General features: G+C 36.5%; 1 protein-coding gene across 1 annotated transcript in view; it reads left to right on the top strand.

Moving 5' to 3' along the window:
• LOC105492223 (integrin alpha FG-GAP repeat containing 1) overlaps positions 1-19965 on the top strand; it is a 294233-nt gene that overhangs the window by 145227 nt on the left and 129041 nt on the right. The window contains exons 9-10 of the mRNA XM_011759246.3: positions 2364-2458; positions 4779-4951. Of these exons, the coding sequence (XP_011757548.1) occupies positions 2364-2458; positions 4779-4951 (268 nt within the window). The remainder of the gene's footprint in view (positions 1-2363; positions 2459-4778; positions 4952-19965) is intronic.

Genomic DNA, 19965 nt, shown 5'->3' with positions numbered 1-19965 from the left:
CTTGAAATTGTACTCTCAAAAACCATTTCTGTCATTTCACCTAAATATTTTTTAAAAATAAGGCCAGAGGCAGTGGATCATGCCTGTAATCCTAGCACTTTAGGAGGCCGAGGCAGGCAGATCTCTTGAGGCCAGGAGTTTGAGACCAGCCTGGCCAACATGGCAAAACCCGCATTCTACAGAATATACAAAAATTAGCTGGGCGTGGTGGCGCACGCCTGTAATCCCAGCTACTTAGTAGGCTGAGGCATGAGAATTGCTTGAACCCAGGAGCAGGAGGTTGCAATGAGTTGAGATCGTGCCACTGCCCTCCAGCCTGAGCGACAGAGCAAGACTCTGTCTCAATAAATAAATTTTATATGTGTGTGTGTGTGTGTGTGTGTGTGTGTGTGTGTAGCATTTAGAATAGCACAAGAAACACATTTTGTGATTAAGTTTAGTTTTCTGTGACCATATCTATAAAATATTACTGATAATTTATACTAAAATGCATGATTATGCTGTTAACACGAGTTAGATATATGTTTACTAGATATTTGTTAGAGCACTTGAAAAAATACCAACCAATTGATTGTCAAAAGATTCATGAGATATATGAAACTACTTGGAAGAAAGAGAAACTAGGGGAAAAGTAAAGTATGAATAAGATTCTAATATGAGCATTTTGTCATTGGGCTAAAAATGAAGGGAAAAACTGTGGTAATGCTCTTCAAATTGTTCTCCCATTGATTTACAGTAGAGTGATTTGGTTTTGATGAAGTCTATGTTATCACTCGAGCCAGTTTGTAAATCACATTTTTGTATTAGTTCTTTTTTACTTGGCTAGCTCTTTTTTTTTTTTTTAAGCCATGATATATGTTTATCTCCTTGGAAAACCTTCTCCTTTTCAAGTGTTCCTGCCTAGAATTGCATTTTTATCTGTCAACCTACGTAATTCTCAGTAGTCCAAATCTATACGTTGCCAAATTACAGATGTACAGATGTTCTCTACGTGTTTTATTATTAATTCAACTATTGTATTTAATGTTGCACTCCTCTAAGGCAGAGTTTATCATAAATGGTATTAATCATGAGGATCCTAAGTAATCAAATCATGAAATTAAATGAAAAATCATTTTTTACTTTGTTGTGCATTTTTACTTTTCCATGCTGAAGTCAGTTTCCATTGGCTAGATTTGAATTCCACTCAGCCTGAAATTCTTTTTTTTTCCTTTTGAATACATTATTGGAGACTCGATAGGCTTTCAATAATTACATAGCTCTCAATACGTAAGTATGCTTCACTAAATATACAATGAAGCATATTTCTGTATTAATAATCCTTTTATTTTCTTCCAAGTGTATATACTACCTCAGGCACAAGTTAAATAATATAGTAAACAATAGCAAATAAATCAGTGATTAAAACAATACAAAATCAGTCCCCAAATTAAAAAGCTAAATGACTGTGCATTGTGAATGTCCACATAAAGAGACTTAACTCTGGAACATCAAAATCTGTAAACCCCATCAGGTAGTGGGGACATTAGATGGGAGTGAGCACTAGAGGAGCTGACTCCTCAGTAACCTCAGTAACTTACTAACTTCTTCTGTAACCTCACCTCTATAGGCCTTAGCTAAATACTGTGCAGCTTTGTAAAAAACGGTCACTTGGAAAGGATATCTATATTCCCTTCATTTGCTTTTTCATTGATAAAAATTTATTGGTGCTTTTAAGAAGCCAGAGTGCTGAGAACTTTATAACTATTGGATCGAAGTTCATCCAGAATAAAGGCTCTTACGTGTGTATAAAGATAACAGTCTCACATTTAAAATACTCCGTATAATAATGGACTACCATTGATAATGCTTATTTTTCTCTTTGATGGCAGCAGTGATAATTACTTAAATAAGTCAAAGCTACATTTTAAAAAATTGATGATTTTAACATTACAGGCTGAAATGGGGGCTCTTACTAACACTATACATTTTCCTTTTTATAATTTCAACTTTTATTTTAAATTCAAGGAGTCCATATGTAGGTTTGTTACATGGGTATATTACGTGATGCTGAAGGTTGGGGTATGACTGATCCCATCACCCAGATAGCATAGGACCCAATAGTTTTTCAGCCCTTGCCCCTCTCCCTCCTATAGAAATACTTAACCACACAGAAGTGTGCAATTTAGAACAAGACACAGTCCAGATAATCAGTTGCAAGGGCCAGAATATGAATAAAATCATATTCATTTTGAAGCCATGTGTCAAATTCTTCTGTTTTATCCAGATTGATGTAGACTTTGAACAAATAATAAATGTAATATACCATACAAGAACACTTTATTTTGTGACTATTAATGGACTCTTGAAGTTTCTTTTGGCAGATGGAGATGGACACATGGATCATTTACTGCCAGGCTGTGAAGATAAAAATTGCCAAAAGAGTACCATCTACTTAGTGAGATCTGGGACAAAGCAGGTATATCAAGTTGCTTTTTAATGTAAACATTTTTTTATGTGCTTGGAAAAAAATCTTCAAAGGTTAGAAAAGTTACCTGTAGAATCAGAACAGAGGGAACCCCAAAATTAAGTTACCAACTTCCTCATTTTAACTTAATGAAATGCATTTAAATCTATTATTTTTTAATTTGTTGAGGGAGGAGCATTGTTATAATTATTTCTGATGAAGAAAACCCATTCTGGATACTATAATTAAATGATCTTTTAGCTTTTTATATGCCAGGAATATGGCAGAACACACTATAATGAAAGGTGACATAGAAGAACATTAGATCTATTTTCGCAGCTGATGTTGTTTTTATTTGTGTTATCTAAACCTATTTTATTACCTCTTGCTGACTTTTACCTGTAACTTGTAGGTAAGCAGTTTCAAATCTGACAGTCACAGTGGAGGATTAATATGGGAATGATAGGTTATAAGAATCTTATTAGAATTGTTTTATTTTCTTTTGGGGGGTAATAAATGATAGAATAACATACTGACTTTTATAGCCCTTATGGAAAGGGAGCATCATATTTTATGTGAAAACAAATCTTCAAACAGTCAACATTCTAAAAGCGTTTAACTGGCCAGTCTGAATACAGTGGTGTTAAGTATACACAGCCAGTTACGGATGTCCTTGTTTCTTCTCCACCCCCACTGCTTCATTTTACTAGCCTTAAAATAAAATAAATGAAAGCATTTAACTGTTCTACCTGTAAGTTTTATCTTGAACTTTTTTTAAGGTTTTGAATCACTTAAAACTTTAGATCAAGTAACACTTAATCATTGGTTCATAATTATTAGTAATCCTAGTAATTATTGCCTATTGACAGGCTACTGTAAGAATATTTTCAAATTATACAGTCATCTCTCTCTCTGGGAAGATAAATGTCACGGTTCTTTGGTGACTATTATCAGTGTCATATTGATACTGAAAAATCTTTTTACATTTTAGGCCTTAATACATTTACTTTAACAGGAATACTTTATTCAATGTGGTTTATCCTCATTAATAACCTGTCAGCCTCTTCAGAAATTTGTGATAACGTGGCAGTGAAATATCTCATCTGCTAAAATAAAACCCAACAGTTTTTTAAAAATCAAGTGAAACCATTGAAACATTTTAATGATATATAAAATAATACTGTTTTTGCTTAAAGAAAGATTGAAAAATTATTAAAGATGCATACCAATTTTTTTAAAACACTCATTTTCTGTAAATATGTCTTTTCCAAGTTTCCTTTTTCTCTGGTAAATTATACTTTCTTTGGAAAATATATAAATTATTGCAGATACTCTGTTTATTAACCCCTTTTCAAGAAACCGTCTTTAATATAATTTGACTTTCAGCCATATAAATGAGTCACCTGCTTAGAAGGAAAGGAAAGGAATCTCTAGGCATGTTTGGTCTCCTGCCATCTCAAGTCAGCTGTGCCTGCTTCTGCTCAGACATCTTCAGGTTATGTGCCAGCATTCATACTCAGCAAATTGTGGGCACATCTACAACTGTAATGGCATGATTTCTACTCTTCAGATTTCTAGTTATTAAAAAGTGAAGATTTATGTTATCTGAAGAGAAAGGGATTTCTAAAAGCTTATTTTTGAAATCAGCCTGTTCTTTCTGTTCTCTTCATGGCCATTAATATAGAAATAAAGGAATTTACTAAAAATGTAGCTTCCGGCCATTTTAGTGACAGAGCTCATTCTTCTTGGCGGAGAATTGCCTGTCAGTTACTGATGAAGCCTGTCAGGCCTGGTGTTGTTTGCAAAGCCTCAGGAGCTGCTTGGCTGGAAGGTAATGACTGAAGTCATCTGCATGTGTAAGAGGCACAGCAGCAGAATGAACAAGGGGGTCTCTGTCATGTTCTAACTTTCCTCCTAAGTTGGTCCTCCCAAAAGGACATCAGTATTAGATGATATTACAGTTTGCTCTAGTTTTTTTAAAATATTCATTTGAGTGTTTCTATGTGACACAGTTTTAAATTATGTAATCTGACTAGATGTGTATTAATATCAGTTCAATCCTAAGATTCGTGCAATATTGTGAAAAACTTTCTAAGGCTTTCTGTGCCAGTTAGACAAAAATGACTAGGATAAATTCTAACAGAGACTACTTTTTTTCTTTCCCCAGAGTGTCACCTATTCACCAGAGTAAATTATGATACCCTACCATATTGTAGAGATAAAGATGTTAAGTAAAATAATGCTTATCTTGAAAACTTAATGGATCATTTGTTTTGCAAATTGTAAATTTTTTCATAACTATAAAGTCTGATCCTTTTCTCTTAATCCATAGTGGGTTCCAGTCCTACAAGATTTCAGTAATAAGGGCACACTCTGGGGCTTTGTGCCGTTTGTGGATGAACAGCAACCAACTGAAATACCAATTCCAATTACCCTTCATATTGGAGACTACAATATGGATGGCTATCCAGATGCTCTGGTCATACTAAAGAACACATCTGGAAGGTAAGGAAATTAAATCAAGTGAGAAATATTTGTAAACTGTGTGAGAAATATTTGCAAACCATGGTGCTTTGCAACTGAATAGTACCTAAATATGTTATAATCTCTTAAATAAGGAACATGATGAGCTCAGTTCCTGTGTTTTAATTTGATCCCTGCACTTCTCACAACTGCTTAGAATACCTATTTTTTCCCCACAGATTCATTATCTGTAAAACAAAAATGAACACCCAGTCTGAAGTAAAAAGTTATATTTCACTCAGTAAAACTTAATCTTTAAGAGGTCAAAAGTTTTTATAGGCAAATGACCCAATTACATTTTGAGACCGAAGACACTGGTGGTTAAGAACTGACTCTAGGCTTTGATCGCAGTCCAACCACTTACCCTCTGTGTGACCTTGGTCATATTACTCAAATTCTTCATGTGTAAAATAAGTGTAATAATTGTACCTCTGTCATGGAGTTATAGTAAAGATTAAATAAGGTAAAAGTAAATGAATGACTTAGAAAGATACTCTTGGCATATTGATTTTACATTTGATAAATGTTGTTACATTATTATTGCTTGTTTTGTAATGACACTGGAAATTCCACCATGACTATTGATACTTTCTGTATGTGTAAACTGTGAGTACATTTATTGCATTAGCAGTGACTTTTAATGCTGCAATTACTTTAATTTTTGAAATAGAAGTACCAATAGATAAACCAATATAGTTAAACTCATAATTAGCTTGAATCCTGACAGATGCCATAAATATGACCTTTCCTAAATTTTAATACCTTATCATTTTATTCATCTCACAATTAATGATATTCCTTGGCCCTTATTCTTTCTTTCCTTTTACATTATTTTTCTGAGTATTAATTTATTTGTTGACTCTGGAATTACTAGTGATTCAGCTCCATATTCAGAACCAGGCTCATGATACAAAACAACTTCTTCAGAAAAAGTCAGACCTATTATTGCTTTTAACACTAGTGTTGTCTGGAAATCTGATATTTAGAGAAATATTTATCATTAGTGAGTGTTCCTAAACTATTTATAGAAAAGCGTGGAGAGTCTGTATGTTAACTTTCCTAAGGATGTTGGTTTGAAATTATAATGTCTCTGCATCATGTTTGTAGAGTTTTCCAAGGACATGACCATGGTGTTATGCAGAGTTTAATATGTACTTATAACCTACGTGTGTGAAACAGATCTGATATAGCCAAAACAAACTTCTGAATGGAACGTGAGTGTTACTCCTTTTGAAAGCATAGTGACACATAAAAGCAAAGAACTGCAAAATTACTTTATTTTAGACATTGGGTCTATTCAGAAGAATAAGAAATTACATTTTAAATTCATTTAATCCTGTGATTACTCATCCTTAGAATATTTAAATAATTTATATTTTACTATAAAAGTTCTTTATCAACAGTGTTTTTTGTTAACAATTCCTTTGCCATTTAGCAATACAGATGGTATCAACTGCTAACTCAGCAGTGAACACTTTAGTTCTGCAGGAAAAATAAGTACTAAAGGCAGTTGTACTTTTTTATGAAAGTCTTAATACCATTATAAAAGCAATTGTGTAAAAATCAATTATTTCTTTTCTGTTCTTTTAAGGTAGATGAAAATTGAAGGATAGAGTTCAGTTCATCTCAATGTTCATTCCATCACAGATGAGAAGTAGCCCTAACTTTAAATTAAATCTGAATATTATTTAGAGTTGCTGTTACATTTCTGTAGGAAAATTTGACAAATCATATTAAAATTAATGCTCTAGACCTTGTTAGGTCATTTTCTAAAATTCAAGGACAGATTGTAATTTCCTAGTAATAAATAAATATTTGTTTAACACTGGTACTATAGAAGTTATATTAGTAATGTATCATGTCAAGCACATAGAGTGAATATTTCTTCCTTCTTTTGAGAATTTTATCTAGTGACTGCATTTAAGAGTGTGACTCTTAGTCTTCATTCTGACTATTCCTATCACCTTTGTATGATACAGTCAAAATGTTGACATATTTAAGAAGAGTTTTATTGTTACTAATATATTGCAAGTCACTGGATGAAACTGGATAGCAAAACCTGAGCTTCCGTTGGGCTTTTATAGGAGTTCCAAGCCTAGAAGTAGCTAAAAATAAAAAACGTTTTTGGCAGCAAAGAAGCACACTCAGAAGTCTGAGTATCAGCTATGAGAGCATCCCAAACCTATAAAATGGCAAGTACATCTGTAAATGGCCAAATGTAATATATTGCCTGTTAGTTAATGCTGGGGAAAAAATGGTTTTTGTTTATGAAATAATTTTACTTTGTATTACTCTAGCCTCATTTTTCATAGGTTAGTTATTATCTTTATTTTACAAATATGAAAATGGTCTGAGATAAATCAGACAACTTACCCAATATCATACAGCTAGTAAGTTGGAATTCCTAATTCGGTTATAATCTGCATTTTCATCCGCATCCTCAGCTTTATACAATAATTTACCTTTACATTAATGACCCTGACTCATCAATGAAAGGTTACATTATGTTGCAGATGTTCTACTTTTTAAAAAAGGCATGGAGGTTGATAGTACAAGGGCCTACATCTGTGGGAACATTTCTAGCCACTATTCTTTTTAATTTTCTCTATGAAGTAGAGATGCCGGTGAGGCTGCAGAGAAAAGGGAACACTTATACACTGTTGGTGGGAATCTAGATTAGTTGAACCACTGTGGAAAGCAGTTTGGAGATTTTTCCAAGAACTTAGAACTGCCATTCAACCCAGCAATCCCATTACTGGGTATATACCCACAGGAAAATAAACTGTTTTACCGAAAACACATGCACATGTATGTTCATTGCAGCACTATTCACAATAGCAGAGACGTGGAATCAATGTGGGTTCCCATCAATAGTGGATTGGATTTTTAAAAATATGGTATAAATACGTTATGGAATACCATGCAGCCATGAAAAATAACAAAATCTTGTACTTTACAGCAACATGGATGCAGCTGGAGGCCATTTTCCTAAGCAAATTAACACAGGCACAGAAAATCAAATACTGCGTGTTCTCACTAATAAGTGGGAGCTAAACAGTGTGTACTCATGGACATAAAAATTCCAACAGTAAACACTGGGAACTACTAGAGAGGGAAGAGAGGAAGGAGATCAAGAGTTGAAAAACTAACTGTTGGGTACTGTGCTTAGTACCTGGGTGATGGGATCAGTCATACCCCAAAACTCAGTACCATGCAGTATACCCATGTAATAAATTTGCTCATGGACCCTGTGAATCTAAAATAAAAGTTGAAATTATAAATGTTAAGAAAGAAAGAAATATTGTCCTGGATGTAAACTCATTGTGTCTCATTATTGAAGAAGACCTCATAATTGCTATATTGGCTAGCCTTCACTTAACCAACTCCAAGTTCATAACTTGGAATTTGTAAAGATCAAAAAATTTTCTTTCAATAATATTGCCTATTCATCTACTATAATGAATCCCATACTAAAATTCTTAGTCCCATAATAAAATGGAAAAAGAACTCCACTAATTAGTTCTGAGGGAAGAAACCTTTGTAGACAGTGAGAGTTAATTCTACCGTTAATCCCAACGGAGATACATTAAAAGATATATTACACATTATTTATTTTGTCAGCAATCAATTTTAAAGTATTAAATACCCTTACACACTAAATTTATAGGTGTAAAATTGCATTCCTTTATACTTCTTAAATTTTCTTTAAGTCTTTAGATACGACTCCTTCACATTTTTAGTATTATTTGCCTTTTTAATTTCTTTCATCAGACTTGATAAAGGCTTCTTCCTCCGTCTTATTATTTCAGTCATGTCTGTGTTTTTGTTGGTATTGTAGAGGTTCAAAGAATCACCTTTATTTTCAGTAAGATGAATTTCTTCTATGAATATTTTCTTTATGTTTGTTTTTACATTTTTTCCTGTTTTGCTGTCTTCAAGTTTATTTTTATTTTTTTTATTTTTTACGTTATTTCATTGAATACTAAACTAATAGATGTTTACTCTTGTTTTCTATTAAGTGCTTTTAAGACTAAATATTGTGAGCTTGGCTTCAGGTCATATATTTTGATACTATGTGGTTTCTTTGTTCTTTCTTATTTAAAATTTTGCATATACACAGAATTATTTAGAAAGGTATTTTAAAGAGTTCACATAAATATGTTTGGGAAGTTGCATTTATGGTTGTTTTTTGGATTTGAGTCTATCTCTTCATTTTTTGTTCTTTTAGTATGGCATTGCAAATATAAATGTGGCTTATGCAATACTTTTAGAAACTTGTTGAAATGTTTCTGGTAGTTTAATAGCTCAGTGAATGGTTATCTGAAATATCATTCCTGTTAATTATATTATTTAAATCTTTATTTTTATTTTCTTTTCTACCTTTTGTTGGATTATTCAACATTTTCTTCCTTTTATAGTTCCTAAGGGGGTTAACATATTAAAATTTTTGTTTTTGTCATAGTGGTTACATTTAAATATTAATACCTATGCTTAAATTTTACCTTTAATGAACTACTGGAGTTAATATGTAAGGCAAGAATTTTAGGACACTTCTAGTTCTCTCTCTCCCCACCCCAATTACTTCTCATTCAGTGGTATTATCAATTGATGGAATGATTTTCACATTTTGTTGCTACAGTTATTTACACTTAGCTACAGGGTTTACTGGTTTCTCTGATCACCATTGAATATTATATCTTTCATTCTTTCTTCAGTTTCCATTTTTCTGGACACATTATCAAGTAATTCTATCTGGGAGAGTCTGCAGCCTCTTTCTGAAACTTTGCATGTCTGAAATTTTCTTTATTTTCCTCCAGCCTGAATTGCTAACTTGGCTGAGTACAGGATTCTAGATTCAAAATTATTTTACTTCATATCCTTAAAGACACTTTGCCATTAAATTCCAATATTCACTTTTGCTAGTCAAGTCTGGTGATAATCTGATTGTTCATTGCAGGTAACCTCTTATGTTCTAAGATACTGGATTTGTACTTTATCCATAGTAGTTTGAAATGTTACCATGTGGAGTTGAATTGTGACTCCTGTAAATTTCTGTTATTTTTGTCTTCTCTTTCATTCTCTTAGTTTTTTTATTATTATTATTTACTTGTTAATTTGTTTCTAAAGCTCATATTAGAACACATGAGGGAAGTTGTAGGTCTGTCCTCCTTGTCTCTCTCCTGATATGCACACATTTTTTAACTTGTATCTTTTGTGCTGTGTTCTGGAAAAATGTCTTTATTCAGCTCATTGACTACCTTGATTATAGAAGTGAACAAGACAGAAATGAAATTTACTCACTACAAAGTACTAGTTACCACTGTGAAAGCAACCCAGAAAATACGACTTACAGACACTGGGTAAGAAGTATCATTTTCCAAGCAGTTTATGTGTATAAGATAGCACATCATTAATTACAGAGAGAAAGTAGTAAATGATATATGAGTGTATATACTTGTCTTTCCATACAAATTATGTTGGTAAATTTCATTACTTATACACTAGTGGTACCAAGATAAATTTCTTCATTTTCTATGATGTCCATGAAGTCCACTGATAAGTGCACTTCTAAATTTGTTTTTACATAAAATTATACTATGATAAAGTAAAGTAAGCTTTTTAGCTGTTGAATCATCAACATATACGGTTAACTTTTGTATTTTGTAGGGCAATGCTGGGAAAGGAGAATGCCATTCTGAGATAATATACTTAAATCCATTTTATTTAATATCAATCAGCTTTTTTACAAGAATAGTGGCCACAAAGTTTTATGACTGCTAAGGAATAGTTAGCAGTCCTCTTCAAAAGAATAGTGATGTGGAAGATTTTGCACTTTTTTTTGGTGTATCTTAACTATCTATATGAATCAGACTAGTGGTTATTGTGTATGGAATCACCAGGATGACAAGATGGAAAATCCCTCTCCTAATAGTCTGTGAATAGGGCAAGACTTAGATTCAGGCCTCTCTTGTTATATATGTACTTTCAGTCACATATATTAATAAGAGGAGGAATAAAACACAAATGGAGATTGTTTTTACAAATGTACAGACAACATTTATGCTCAAATTGTGAAACACATGCACTGCATCATCTCTCACATACAGTTAAAAGTTTACTGTTAAATGCATCTTTGGAAAAGAGAATTAAATAAAGATCATGTACTTTGGATCTCGGTTGAAATGCCAGTGCTACCACTTGTACTTCTGTTTCCTTTTGTCATTTATTTGACCTGTCTATGTATCTGTAAATTTATAAAATGAAGGTGGTTATACCTACCCTGAAAGTTCCTTGTGAAGATTGAAATACCATTCATTTCCCTTTCCCTCTTAAGTTTAACTAAGAAACCTATAATTAAGCTAGACTGGCACAATGTGAGTGATGACTTTAATTCCAAGAGATCTGTGAACAGCTCGGTCACCTCCTACCAACTGTAGACTACACAGATTATTGATATGGAAAGAACTGATGGGTATTTCATTTCTCTTCTTTTTCTACAACTATATATCCCAAAGGGTTGTTTATGTTTCAGAACATTTAAAACATGTAAGTTAAAATGTATCAATCTAAGAATTTTTTTCTCCAAATCCCAGTGACTTAGTCAGATCAGACTAATTTAAGTAAAGGTAGAATAAGTTGAAAACTTGCAACAGAAAATTATTAACAGGCCAGGTGTGGTGACTCAACTCTGTAATCCTAGCACTTTCAGAGGCCAAGGTGAGAGGATCAGTAGAGCCCAGAAGTTCAACACCAGCCTGGGCAACATAGTGGGACCCCATCTCTACAAAAAATAAAATGAAATAAATTAGCCAGGCATTGTGGCAGGTACCTAGGCACTCAGGAGGCCTGAGTAGGAGGATCACCTGAGCCTAGGAATTGGAGGTTGCAGTGAGCTGTAATTACACCGCTGCACTCCAGTCTGGGTGACAGAGCCAGACCTTGTCTCTAAGGAAATAAAAGGGAAGAGCGCAGTGGCTCACACTGTAATCCCAGCACTTTGGGAGGCAGAGGCAGAGGCGGAGGCGGGCGGATCACGAGGCCAGGACATCGAGACCGTCATGGCTAATATGGTGAAACCCCATCTCTCCTAAAAATACAAAAAATTAGCTGGGTTTGGTGGTGGGCGCCTGTGGTCTCAGCTACTCGGGAGGCGGAGCTTGCAGTGAGCCAAGATCGCACCACTGCACTCTAGCCTGGGCGACAGAGCAAGACTCCATCTCCAAAAAAAAAAAAAAGGAAAAAGAAAATGACTAACACTAAAAGGGAGAATTAAAAGGTATCAGCAGGAAGTGTGTTTCTGTAGATTTCAGGAGGTAGCTTAAAATGTCAAAATCTTTACAGATCCTCACTTCGTAACCTTTTCCTCCTAAGGCTGGTAGATTAAGCGCTATATTGGATAATTGTTTTCAATGTTGTGTATGTGAATTTTTAAAACACATAATAAGTCTTTGGTAGCAAGATACATCTGTTTACATAAGCCCATCACCTTTTCTCACTTTCTTCATAAGCAAAAACAGAAATAAAGAATACATACTATACAGAAAGAATGTATAAGGAAAATATAAATCAGCATTATTGTCTTTTTTTTTTTTTTTTTTTTTGAGACAGAGTCTTACTCTGTCGCCCAGGCTGGAGTGCAATGGTGCAATCTTGGTTCACTGCAAGCTCCGCCTCCCGGGTTCACGCCATTCTCCTGCCTCAGCGTCCCAAGTAGCTGGGACTACAGGCGTCCGCCACCAGGTCCGGCCAGTTGTTTTGTATTTTTGGTAGAGATGGGGTTTCACTGTGTTAGCCCGGATAGTCTCGATCTCCTGACCTCGTGATTCGGCCTCCCAAGCTGTGATTACAGACGTGAGCCACCGCGCCCAGCCTATTGCCTTTTTTTCTTCATATATTTGTCACTAAATCTAAATAGAATATCAAGACCTCGTCTCTGTTTTTGCAGAAAAGAAGCTTGGTTCAGACTGATCTAAGTGTTTTCTTCATACCAATGTGCAAACATAACAAATGTAAGTCAGGTAGCAAGGCAACGTGGCACAGTGGCATGAGAATTAGATTTGATATAAAAAGATTTGCTTTAAAAGCCTGACAGCGTCATAATTTCTTCATCTGTGAAATGAAGCATATACTTCTGGTGCATTACGGAGAAGTTGTCAAAACAAGAGTATAAATGTGAGAGGAAAGTACAGGGTGTCCCATTAAATTAGGCTTTATGTCTTTAATTTATTGGTAACAGCTTTTTACTCCCACAAAGTAAGTTTTTACAATGTTTAAATTGCCTGCATCTAGTGATTGCAGCATTAAGATCTTGGACATAGTATAATCATTTAAATATACTATGTATTAGTTGTTAACATTGCTAAAAAAAAGAATACCGAAAATGTCATACCTAAAGAAGAGGTCTTTTCCTCAGCAGGCCTTCTTTTAACTGAAGTATTTTGGAGCAGTGCGCATGACTTATTTTAAAAGACAGATTTCTCTAGTCTTTTAAATATGAATACAAATTTTGACTCTTAAAAGTAACTGGTAACCCTTCCGTTAATAGAAAAAAAACAAATACAAGTTCCTTGAGAGCAGGAGTCTTAAAGAACCAGAATAATTCCCTCTCTGTTTTAGTAGCAGATACTTATTCTTTCTTGTGCTGCTTTTCACATTTACTACACCATAGCATTGCTTTTATAATCAGAAACCTCAGAAACATAAAGACTTTTTTTTTTTAACTCATTGGGGAAACTAGACAAGGTCACATCTATATGGCTGGCTGCCTCTTCAGCATCTGGCATCCTTGAGAAAATACCTAATGAAGTGAGTTAGTGGGCTAAGTCTTGAGTTTATCCAGTGCTATAGTCTAATAATAAAAAACCTGGTTGATTTTGATCAGCCAATAAAATGAGTCCTGTTAAACAAAATTTTAACGAGGATTTTTGAATAGATTAATAAGCACCAGATATAGATAAAATCATTTTATAATTGATCCTCTGTCAAATCAGGCATTCCCTATATCATTATCATTTGTCAGTCATGAAATAATTTAGCTCGAAAAAAATAGGAAATAGCTGGGCACGATGGCTCATGCCTGTAATTCCAGGACTTTGGCAGGCTGAGGTGGGCAGATCACTTGAGGTCAGGAGTTCAAGACCAGCCTGGCCAATATGGTGAACCCTTGTCTCTACTAAAAATGTAAAAATTAGCCAGCATGGTGGCGGGCGCCTGTAGTCCCAGCTACTCGGGAGGCTGAGACAGGAGAATTGCTGGAACCTGGAAGACAGAGGTTGCAGTGAGCTGAATCGTACCATTGCACTCCGGCCTGGGCGGCAGAGTGAGACGCCACCTCAAGAAAAAAGAAAAAGAAACATTGGAAATACTGCCAGTTTGAAATAGAATTCATCTTCACTCTAAATCAACACAGACTCAATAAGGCACTTACAGGTTTGACCTTTTTATATTATAATACATTAATTTACATTTTCTCTAGTTTTTAGTCCGTTGTCTCTCAGTGAAAATCTGCACCAAGAATCATCTTGAACACTGTTCCTATGGGAAGGAGGATTGTCTAATGGTGGTTGTTTTGTTCACTGATCTGTGTTTTATTCTCATTTGTCTTTTAGTAAATCTCTCTGGTCGTGAATGTTATTTACTTTTATTAAGGCACATAGATTTCTGTGTTTCAATACTTTTTAAAAATTATACTCCTGGGCTTTTAGGGCTGAAAGGAAATATAAAATCACATAGTCTACTTATTTATGAATTAATTAGGGCACAGAGAACTTAAGTGATTTATCTAAGATCACTCACTTAGTAGTAGAATTGAGTGGATCACTCAGAAGTAGATCTAGTTCACTGCACAATCTTTTTCACTGTGCTACGTATTTATTCAATAATTTGTCTATAATTACGAAGGAGCATTATGCTAGAATCTGAAAATAAATAACTGAAATTCGGCACTCTGTACCAGCACTAGCATTCTGTATTCAGAAGTTCCATCGAGTGTTTCAAGATGTCTTTTTTATATTAAACTCTTTTTAAGCCATCTGCCTTCTATTTTAATGTATATTGTAAGAATCATTAAAGCCAAATTTATTGTTAAAATCTTGGAGACGCATAGGCAGCGGCCCTTCAGCTGTGAGCTTTTGCCTCCATGGCTATCCAAACATATCATTTCACCACCAAGTAACAGTCATTGGAATTCAGAACTGTCACTCTAGGAAAGGTGGAGTAGTCTCCAGTTCCTCCAGGTCTTTCTTTACTCAGGGACCTTATGCTTCTTCCCTTACCTGCTGCCCCCGGGGTGTGAAGAACTGGACCTTCTCTCAGCCATTCATGTCAGAGCTCTCCAGCACACCCTTGTGACCAAGTGGTAGACTAGAAGCATTTCAAGCACACCTCATACTTCGAAGAGCAAAACAGCATGTAGACTATTACACTTAGAATACATTTTCCAAGAAGGAACATGAAGAAGTCAACAGAAAAGAAACAAGAAAAAAACAGGAAGAAGGAGGAAAACAGGAAGCCTATTTGACCAGAGTGGGCCAGGAACTGGGAGTGATTCCCCCATACAGGAAAAGGTGAATGAGACTCTTTCTGCAGTCCACTTTCCCACTGGGGAATCATACAATCTAGACCATAGGAGAGTACCATGTCCCTCTCAAGTCCTGAATCTAACTTAGGGAGTAGCCAGGAGACTATGAGAAGGAACTGTTCCAGGGAAAGAACATCCTGTGCCCTTTCTGAAACATAAGTGGCCACCGTAAGACACCACTCTTGATCCTACCTTTTGGCAGACTATGCACAGTCCTGGGAACCAGGCCAGAACTGATAAGCAAGTGTGTCATTGGCTCCAGCCAAAGGTATGGGATTCAGGCACCTCCCCATCATGGAACTGGGCTGGGAGGGGTCTCACCTGGGAGCCACAGTTTTATGGCTTGGGGCTGTATTGCAGTCCAAAGACAAACAGCTTGTGATTTGGCTGGCTGCCTCAGCGTGATGCCAGTGGCAGGCCGTAGGGTGGTGTCCCACTAGGTTGAGAGCATGAGAGCAAGGCAGGTCTCACTACCACCTGCTAGGCTATGGAAACTGAGCCACCCCACCTTCCCCATGCTGGTTAGTTGGAACAGAAAGAGTTACTCCACTTCTCCCTGAACTATTGTTCCAGTGGCCTGAGAACTGTCCTCCAACCCGCATCAGGACTGGCACTTGTGCTGGCCATTAGGAGGACCAGGTATAGACCTGCCCGTCTCAGCCCCACCCTGCTTTCTCCTCTACCCACCACCACCAGCTTTCCCCCCTATTTCCCACCTTGGAAGCAAAGTACAGGACTGAGGCCACTGAGAATTCCAGGGCCCAACCCATTGCCTGGGAAACCCAACTACATTTCCAGGTTAAGAAAGGTCAAGCCTTGACTCTAATACAACCACTGCGGCTGGCTCTCACCAGCAAGCACTACCTACTGGCCAGGAGATCAACCTGCACAACCACTACAAAGTCTGATACAGTTTCATCCTAGAAGTAAGTAGCTTTGCAGCCTAAAAGGGAACAGCATTGTCTAACCTAACAGAATATTCTGAACATCAGACAAAGACGAGTAAAGGTAGCAGATCCCATTCCTGCCTATCAGAGCCATGGTGCTGGTACCACCCTTCACTCCCCAAGCGGAGACCTCAGCAGATTTTACCAGGGGCCTGAGGACTCCCCCACCACCCCACTCAGGGCTGGTGTGTACATCTGCCATGGGGGGCCTGAGTGCAGGGTTCCCCAATCTGGCTTTACCCAGCTTTACCACCCCATCCTAGAGTGAAGGTGACTCAAGCCCTTGAGCACTCCAGGGCCCAACCCACCACCTGGGACACTGAAGCACTTCTCCAGGTGTTAACAAAGACCATACATAAACCCTACTGCTATCATGGCTGCCTGCTGTAACTGGCATGTACCACCTACTGACCAGGTCAGCCTCCAAAACACAAGGCAAATCTGCTGAAAAAGATGCACAGCACTCAGGAAGGAGACCGGCTTCGTGTGACCTCTGCATCCACCATCACCCATGCCACCCTGGCTTCTCAGTATTCTGAAGTGGCTTCTTCATCCACCCAGTACACCACTTCTACAAACTGCCGTTTTAGAAACCCACCAAATTAAAGCTATTTATAACCAATATTGTACAGAGTCTTTGCTACTGAACATACCCAGAAGCAAAGCCAAAACAGCCCTACTCAACAACATCATAGTCACATCCTGAAGACAAAAAAAAAAAATCCCCCCAAAGAAAGTAAATTCAAAAGCAAGAAGAAGCAACTGTTTTCTCATATGCAAAGAAATTAGTGTAATAATGCAGAAGTATTTAATAGCAAAGGGTTATGGTATCCCCAAAGAAACAATAATTCTCTGGTAATAGATCCTAACCAAAAAGAAATATCCAAAATACCAATTAAATTATTGATTGTAAAGAATCTCATGGAAATAAAAGACAAATCTGAAAACCAGTACTGATGAATCAATAAATTAATTTTGAATATGAATGACAAGTGTACCAACGAGATGGATATCATTATTTCTAAAAAGCCAGAACTGCTAGAAAGGAAAAAAATTATTGCAGGAATTAAACAAGACAGTTGAAAGTTTCAGCAAGAGACTAGACCAAGCAAAGGAGAGAATCTCACTGCTTGAAACAGATCTTTTAAATTAATAGAGTCAGAAAAAAATGAACAAAGACTTCACTATGTTACTACATAATAATGATTACGCTTATGAATCTTTGGTATTTCCAAGAGAGAAGAAAAAGCAACAAGACTAGAAAACCTATTTAAGGAAATATTACGTTAAAATTTTCCTAGTCTTGCAAAAGATTTATACATTCAAATATAAAAGGCCCAGCAAATACCAGAAAAGTGCATTTCAAGACATAGCTCACCAAGAAATATAGTCATTAAACTGTATAAGGTCAACATGTAGGAAAAAATCTGATGTCTAGTTGCCTATAAGAGAAACCTTATCAGAGTAGCAGTGTACTTCTCAGCATAAGACTTAACAAGCCAGAATGGATTGAGAGCATTTTTTCTGAGTTCTTAAAGAGAAAAAAAAAAGGGGGGGGGGGGGGGAACGATCAGTCAGGAATTTTATATCCTGGTAGAATAAGCTTGATAAATGAAGTAGAAATAAAGTCTTTGCCACAAAAGCAAACATCAAGGGAAGTGGTCACAAATAGACTGGACCCATAAGAAATACTCAAAGGAATTCTAAACATGGAAACAAAGGGTCAATACTTACCACCATAAAAGCACAGGAAAGCGTAAAATATTAACCTTGTTGTAAATGATTTAAATATTCCACTTAAAAGATAAAAATTGGTGGAATGGGTTTTTAAAACTCAGCCAACTACATGCTGCTTGTAAGAAATCCGGCCGGGCGCGGTGGCTCACGCCTGTAATCCCAGCACTTTGGGAGGCCGAGGCGGGCGGATCACAAGGTCAGGAGATCGAGACCACGGTGAAACCCCGTCTCTACTAAAAATACAAAAAATTAGCCGGACGCGGTTGTGGGCGCCTGTAGTCCCAGCTACTCGGGAGGCTGAGGCAGGAGAATGGCGTGAACCCGGGAGGCGGAGCTTGCAGTGAGCCGAGATCGCGCCACTGCACTCCAGCCTGGGCGACAGAGCGAGACTCCGTCTCAAAAAAAAAAAAAGAAATCCACTCAGCTGGTAAAGACACTTACAGACTGTGGGTTAAAGGAGTTGGAAAAATATTTTCCTCACATGAATGGAAACCAAAAGCAAGCAGGAGTAACTATATTAATATCAGATAGAACATACTTCAAATCGAAAACAGTAAAAAAGAAAACAAAGAATGTCATTTTATAATGAGAAAGGAATCAAGAGAATAATAATCCTAATATATATACACCCAGCACCAGAGCACCCAGATTCATAAAACTAATATTACTACACCTAAAGACAAAGATAGACAATAATACAATAATAGTGGGGAACTTCAACATGCCACTCACAGCAACAGACAGAACATTGAGACAGAAAAACCACAAACACTAGACTAAAATTGGACTCTAGACCAAATGGATTTAATAGACACGTGTAGAACATTCTAACCATAGAATTCTTCTCATCAGAACATGGAACATTCTCCAAAATGATCATATGTTATACCACAAAGTCTCAAACATTTTTAAAAAATCAAACTCATGTCAGGTGTCTTTTCAGATCACAGCAGAATAAAACTAGACAGCAATACCAACAGAAATTTTCAAAACTATTTAAATAGCCAGGCACGGTGGCTCACACCTGTAATCCCAGCACTTTGGGAGATTGAGGCTGGCAGATCATCTGAGGTTAGGAGTTCAAGACCAGCCTGACTAACATGGCGAAACCCCATCTCTACTAAAAATACAAAAATTAGCTGGGCATGGTGGCGTGTACCTGTAATCCCAGCCACTCAGGAGGCTGAGGCAGGAGAATCTTTTGAACCCAGGAGATGGAAGTTTCAGTGAGCCGAGATTGTGCCACTGCTCTCCACTGGCAACAGAGCCAGATTCCATCTCAAAAAAACAAAACAAACTATGTAAATACATAGAAATTGACAACACACTCCTGAACAGTCTTTGGATCAACGGTGAAATTAAAAAGGAAATTAAAATTTTTTTGAACAGAATGAAAATGGAAACAACATATTAAAACCTCTGGGATATAGCAAAAGCAGTGCTAAAAGGGAAGTTTATAGTGTTAAATACCTGCATTAAAAAAAAGACTGTATTTGGTGGTTTATGTCTGTAGTCTCAGCGCTTTGGGCAGCTGAGGCAGGAGGATCCCTTGAGCCCAGGAGTTCAGGACCAGCCTGGCCGACATAGTGAAACCTACCTCTACAAACAATTTAAAAAAAAAAAAAAACTTAGCCAGGACATGGTGATGCATGCCTGTTGACTCAGCTACCTGGGAGGCTAAGGTGGAACGATCGCTTGAGGTCAGAAGGTCTAGGCTGCAGTAAGTCACGACT

This window comes from Macaca nemestrina, chromosome 18 (genome assembly GCF_043159975.1).
Source record: "Macaca nemestrina isolate mMacNem1 chromosome 18, mMacNem.hap1, whole genome shotgun sequence".
Lineage (NCBI taxonomy): Eukaryota > Metazoa > Chordata > Mammalia > Primates > Cercopithecidae > Macaca > Macaca nemestrina.
Note: the sequence above shows the minus strand (reverse complement) of the source record. Positions and strands in the feature narration are given on the sequence as shown.